The 6738-nt window shown below is 39.6% G+C and overlaps 1 protein-coding gene across 3 annotated transcripts in view; it reads right to left on the bottom strand.

The window, feature by feature from the left end:
* LOC104160630 (ELAV-like protein 4) overlaps positions 1-4652 on the bottom strand; it is a 40883-nt gene extending 36231 nt beyond the window's left edge. Inside the window, exon 1 of one of the 3 annotated variants that reach the window (XM_009698804.1) lies at positions 4411-4652. In XM_009698804.1, the coding sequence (XP_009697106.1) occupies positions 4411-4639 (229 nt within the window). In that variant the 5' untranslated portion in view covers positions 4640-4652. The remainder of the gene's footprint in view (positions 1-4410) is intronic. The other 2 variants (XM_009698805.1, XM_009698803.1) reach the window with 2 other exon arrangements.
* Positions 4653-6738: the final 2086 nt, after the last annotated feature.

The following is a 6738-nucleotide window of genomic DNA, read 5'->3' as shown; positions in this document are numbered from 1 at the left end:
TCATAACTTAAGTGATGCACAGAGATCCTGTCAATAAATATTCTCCTTTACAGTGTGCCTGAATTGTTGTAAGATACGAAAGATTATTTGAGATCTAAAGATTTTTAGATACTGACCATCTGAAGACTTGGAGATGTACATTCCTGTGTAGATTACAGAGAAAAAATGTAATTCTTAAGAGCTCAACTAAGGCCCTGTACATTCCTGTGTAGATTACAGAGAAAAAAAATATAATTCTTAAGAGCTCAACTAAGGCCCTCAATCCATCAAAAATTAATAACAAACATCCCGTTCTCCCACACATGAACTATGCCAACAAGGACAACTCACTTGGCCAGTAGCAGTTACAGCCTCTGATGGACACTACACTGACTAGATCTTTTGTTTTCAAACACAGGACAAAAGAAGTTCACTATTTCTTCTCAAAATTTTCTCATGAATTCAAATTCTCTCCCTCCAAGTCAGGAAGGTATTTATCATCGGCTTTCTTTGGACAAAATAAGTAAAAAGCATCTGCAACACTATATAGCTTAGCTACACTTGTAAGCGCCAAGCCTCACGTCCATCTGAAGCCACAGTCTTCCTCCGTGAAGTTACCTCCCTTCATCCAAAGTCGCTCTAAAACGTTTATGCCATTTAGTTTTGACTCAAGTTCCTTCTCATTTTTTGAGAGCAGCTGATTAAACCTGAACAACTGGGTTGTTGGACAAAATATGCTGTAGCTATGAAATGGTACAGCAGGGACCAGTTTCACTGTTAATTTAAAATGCTAGAATTAATTAGGTAGTGTAAATGAAGAATTTAATAAGCACACTTTACAACCACAAGTTCTGCTTTTATTAAACACCCCTGCCAAATGAAAGCAACTATCTTCAGTCTGTTTTTCCTTGTCTCATTCTCTTAATCTCTGCAGTGAAAAAAAAAATTATTTTCTATTGCAACCCCTCCACCATAATCAAAATGTATGCCTGACTTCCATCTCCTCTTTGAAGCCATTAGCATCTTTTAAAAATGCTACTGTACATCCTGACTGTTTTAAGAAGCTACCAAACAAAACCAAAGTTTACAATTTTGGTTTTGAATACCAAATTAAAGGCTGTCTTAGAAGCTGTCATTCCTATTCAACTCAGTACGGTGTACTACCAAATTAGCATATTTTTTTAGTAAAGGAATATGCTTGTTTAAAAATGTGTCTTTCCAAAGCAAGGGGTAACATCACGAATCAATTTTCTTAAAAAACCCTACTACTGTTCTAAGACTGCAAAAAGACTTGGAGCAGATAATTATTCCTGACATATATTGTTTAATCTGTTTTAAAATTAATAAAAGAGTTCAGATCATAAATTCTCTCAAAGGGATCCTGTATGTTTAACAGACTTTGTTTAGCTTTGAACTCTTTGAAAAAAGTATTTTGGGAGCCTGAACATTATTTCACAAAATCTATGCAATTCCTTAACAGGACAGGGGAAATCAAATCCTTTACATGAACCAATTCAATCCTATCTAGCCTCAGAAATACATTCGAGACATCCTAATACAGTTTTGCCAGGGTAACTATTTAATGATGATGATTTGGTTTATGATCTTTTCTGTTTTTCTCGAAGCAACCTCTCTGCAGCTCACTTTCTATTCTGGCTTTCCTTGATTTACCTAGTATTCTATCTAAGCAAGGAAACAAACTTACTATCTATGCAGACAATGCATATTTTTAGGAGAAAGAGCTCCAAGATTTGTTTAGAGGCATACTACAACAGCACACACTTAGCTGAGATTAAAAACACAACATTTTGAACAGAAACAATGAAAAATCCAAAAGCAGACAAAACCTAAGTTGTCTCAGACCTTCAGCAGTTCAGCAAGAATAGCTTACGAATTTACTGTTTCTTCTGCCATACAGCTTTCATTGTCAAAAAATCTAAACTGATTTTTTGATAAGAAAAAACCCAGAGAATCCCTGACAAGTCAGTCATTCTTGCAACAGTCTACTGGCATACTTCCACTTCTCCCCTCCCCAAAAAACATAAAACCCAGAAAGTCTAATGAAGAACAAACTTACATGACGATCTGGGAAGATGAGCTGGGTATGACCTCAGTGCATTTCCATTTTGCTACTCTCAATGTTCTAAGAACCTTTAAAAACAGGGACTGCTTCTGGCAGAGGACTGCAATCGATTTACTAACTCCAAATTCAATGGGAGGAATGAACCCACAACCTAAAATTTAGTGATGTTGAACAATGCCTTGATAACAGGCCTGAAAACCTTGGCAGATTAAACTCTGTTTTCAAAAGTGACACACAGATTCTGGAGGGCAATTCTTTTTTTGTGAATTTAGTTCTTTTGTACTTCTATCACTTTAAAACAACATGTAGGCTCCCCAATCACTTAGGTGTGATGTCCTCAAAGCATCTAAGTTTTTTTTAAAGAATGGCTCCTTTAAGGTATTTTACTGACTAGAGATTTATGCACTTTGTATGGAAAGAAAAAGCATAGGCAAAAAACTACCCAAGAATGTGTCAGAAGATCATATAGCACATTTCTCACATCTTCAAATACAGAAACAAAGGCCTGGAGATGGAATGAAACAAAAAGAATACTGTTCCTACCCGATGAAGTAATGGTTCTCCATCCAAAGACAGCCAATTCTCTATGTAAACAACACTGAAGATCTGAAGCTTGAAACTATATTGCAAGGAATTCACCATGAATTTGAGGCGTATGTGAAGCAAAAAAAGCTCACAAAACACAGGACCTGCCATGATCAAGATTCAAGTGAGGCATCCTAGACTCCTGCAGATGAGGGTTAGGTATTCACTTGTGTCTGAAATAACTGAAGTAACCTGCAATTTAATTTCTCAGATTATTTTCTGACTAAAAGAAAAAACAACGGTCTGGAGCTAAACTGGTCTGGTGGCAGATATCAAGGGTTGTATGTCACACTGGGATACTGGGCCAGCTGTGCTTACAAGAGGACTTCAGTTATTTGCAGTTTTTGGAGTGAGAGGTTATAAATGATTTCAGTAGAAAAAAAGTAAAGAATAAATAAAAGTCAATTCCATTTTTCAGTCTTCTTCCTTTTAATACCCCTGAAGCTGTGGTCAAATCAGAAGACATATTGAAATAGATACATCATGGTCAACATGCTAAAAGAAAGCTCTGCCGGACTACACTTTTAAGGACTTGAGCTGCCCTGCAGCTACTGCCATTTGTTAGGCGCCTTGTGTTCAACCAGAACATTGCTATATGTCAGGAAGTAAATAAAAAAAAGAAGCACTGCATGTTTAAAAGCACTAAGCAGATCATCCTAATGATGCCAATACAACGGCTGACAGGCTGTTATGGAAGCAGGTATGAAGATTTGCATTTTAAATCCTCATCTTCACATGGTGCCTCTTTCCACAGAGTGCACACCCAAGTTGCCAGGAGTGCATCTGAGAGGAGACGGCTCCTTTTCTGGAACTCTTTCATTCCCAAGGCTGCTGCTCTGTGCTAAACATAACAGCACTGGCGATGCACTAAACAGCAGTGAAATTTCAGCTGTTCCCCACCTACGGTGCGAGTAGACACAGAACCTATAAAACTAACCTATAAAGCAAGCTATAAAAGCCGATTGTTCATCCCATCATCTTCCTGTGCATCAGTGAATTCCTGGCTGCGGCAGCAAGGACCGAGTAGGCTAGGTGCATCTGCACCCGTCCATGCCTCCTCTAGCAATAATGCAGACATCTCTCTCCTCTTTGAGGTAATATCTGTAATGGGAGGCTCTTCTTATTCTGAAGGCACCTACCAACAGGTGTTGCTTCATGCAGAAAAGGATCACAGCAAATTAAAATGTTTTCAGGGAACAGAGTTCATTAACCAGTATCCACAAACGTCTGAATGAAATTCAGAGCGGTGGTTTCCAACTGCAGACCACTGCTGTTCCATAACACTGTGGTAAACAAGCTGTGATGGGCACCCAGCACTGTCTTGACTTTACAGTGTTGTTAACAGGCAAAAATTTGATGAAGGCATGGTGAAGTTCAAAAGAAATAATCAGAGTTAGGACCAGTCAGTTGGCTTAAGCCATTTAGACTACCCTCCCACAACTTAAGTCAATGTTAAATAAAACCCAGAATGATCAGGAAAGTAATGCCATCATCTGAGCTCTGCTGCAAGAAGCTGCACAGTGTTACATGCATGCAGACTGGCAATGTTCGTACGGAGGCTGAAAGATGAGGGGCTTCTCCTATAGTTTTTCTAGATCCAATGTGTGTCATTGAAAACTAAAGGTTTACCATCTGAAGAAGCTTACCACGGTATTTGCAGTATTCCCTGTGCTAAGCATTTGCAATAGAAGCACTGAGGTTTTGCTGACTCCAAATGTAAACTGACCCCGATGCACATAAAGTCAACAACACGAAGCACTTACCTGTAATTTTGTCTCTCACGAGCTTGCAGGATTCGATTTCACCAATGCTCCCAAAGAGACTCCTGAACTCCTCCTGGGTCATGTTCTGGGGTAAATAGTTGACTATGAGGTTGGTTTTGCTGTCATCCGTAGCAGCCCCTGTCTGCATGGGGGAAGGGCAGTTCCTACTGTTGCTGGAGGGTCCATTGGTTGTATTGGAAGTAGGGCCATTCGACACCTGAGGCTCCATGGTGCTAATTATCTACATCAAAATAAGAGGAGAAGGGGAAAAAAACCTTAAGTTTCATAGATACAATAGCTATTTTTAAAGATACTTACAAACGAATGAGTAGGTAGCATTCATGGCCAATTTAGATACTTCAACAAAAAAACCCGGCTTGATTCCTCTGTTATTGTTGCAAAGTAGGTCATGCTAGTCTTTGGCTGTGAGCATATACTAAGATGCAGTTAAAAACCTTCTTTTTTTGTTAATGCGAAGCTGATTTCTGCTTTCATCACGCAGCCATTTTCACAAATGTAAATTTAAACCACATAAATTTAATTATAATTTAAGGTAATAATCATAATTAAAATTATAGTTCCATTAAATCAGATGAAGTAAGTGTATGGCTCTATATGAAAAGGTAAAATATTTTACCTATTTAATAACTGTATCACAGAGTGCAATGACAACAACATTAACCAGGCACAGTCAATCTGCAATGTGTCGTCATTCAGATTGCCTTCAATTAATAAACTCAGTATCCCAAGACATACCATTTACTGGTTCCAGTGATGACCTATATTCTCCAGTTATATTTTTCACTAACTGACACCTCTTTAAATAATAAAGCCCTGGATTTGCAATCTTCAGAGATACAAAGGTCTTCAGATATTTACTGGAATCAAAAAGGTTTAATCAGAGAAAGGCTTATCAGGCACAGGTGCAGGCTGGAATTTTAACAAGCACATCTATTTTGAAATGTGAAACTCCAATTTTCACAGAAGAGACTCAAACAGACCTTCCCAAAAAATGACAAATAAGAATCCAGCTTAGCAAAGTGCATGCAGGACAGTAGCGCCATTGTCGCCAGTGCCACCAGTCACATGAGTAAAGCTGCCTGCATGTTTATCTGCAGAATGCAAGTTTTCATCCAAAAACTGCACAGGCAAAGGACACAGAAAAACCCGGGTGCTTCAAGCCTCTTCTATGATAGGTATTTGCCTCTACTATAGCTTCCAGCCTGCCTTCACCATCACCAGTGCTGACAAGGGAAGGACACCATCCTAGTATCAAATCTGGATAAATTAAAGCACTGCAAATGCTGGCTTTTGCCATCTACTGTGAAACTGGTGATGCGCAGCTTCACTGGTATCTCTTATTAAAGAGCATCCCTCGGATGGGCTCAGCCTCCCTCCATCACAGAGTCAACGCTGCAGACTGCCGCCCGCCAGGCAAGAGGCTCCACTGCCCAGGGACAGGGACAAACACGGGGAGAACAGAGGGCCGAGACTCTGAACCTTGTGTTCATCCCGTAATTGTAGTTACTGAAGGTTTAATTTGCTTTCTTTTTTAAATCCAGGGAACTGCATATGCTGCAACAAATTAGGTCTGTAATTCAGGAGGATGGGGGGGGATACACCAGAAAAGAGGTGCCTGTTCTAAAATGAACTGCACGAGGGTGACTCAGACTCTAAATAGGTTATATTCCGGTCATTTCTTTTTTTTTTTTTAATCGAAATGCTTCAGTGTTAGTTTAATGCCTCATTTAGGAAATAACCCTGGTTTTTTATCAATGGCAATAAGTTTTGAATTACCTTTTTTAATTATCAATCCCACGAATATCTACTTGGTTTAACAATTTTTAAAGAAAAAGCAGCCTTGACACATTGCGCTTAACAGAAAGGCCTTAAACCACACAGCAGGATCATTTTGAAAACAAACCCCACAAAACTAGCAACTCCTTGAAAGAAATCGGCACACCCAAACCAGAATCCCCCTGCCAATTTTACCAGCCATGTGGCACAAAGCACCGCTGACATCCTCTGTCGACCTGTACCAGCCCCGTCGACCTGTACAAGCCCCCTAAGCTCTTCCTTCAAGACTTTCCCTTTTACCCGCTATCAGCCATACTTCCCTTTTTTCAATTTGATTTCATACATGTATTTACTCACACATACTACTAAATGATTCAGATGCTGCTAAATCTGTTTACCTTGGGATTCCAGCTGGAAGACCATCCTTTGATCTCCGCGCCTCTGTGACCCCACAGCAGACACCAACTCTAAGCTTTGCTAACAGCCTGCTGCAGGGCTGGGGTTTTGCACCCCAAGGCTAACGTGCTTCAG

Source organism: Cariama cristata, unplaced genomic scaffold, assembly GCF_000690535.1.
Source record: "Cariama cristata isolate BGI_N322 unplaced genomic scaffold, ASM69053v1 scaffold28734, whole genome shotgun sequence".
NCBI classification, from domain to species: Eukaryota; Metazoa; Chordata; class Aves; order Cariamiformes; family Cariamidae; genus Cariama; species Cariama cristata.
This window is presented reverse-complemented; position numbering and strand designations above follow the sequence as displayed.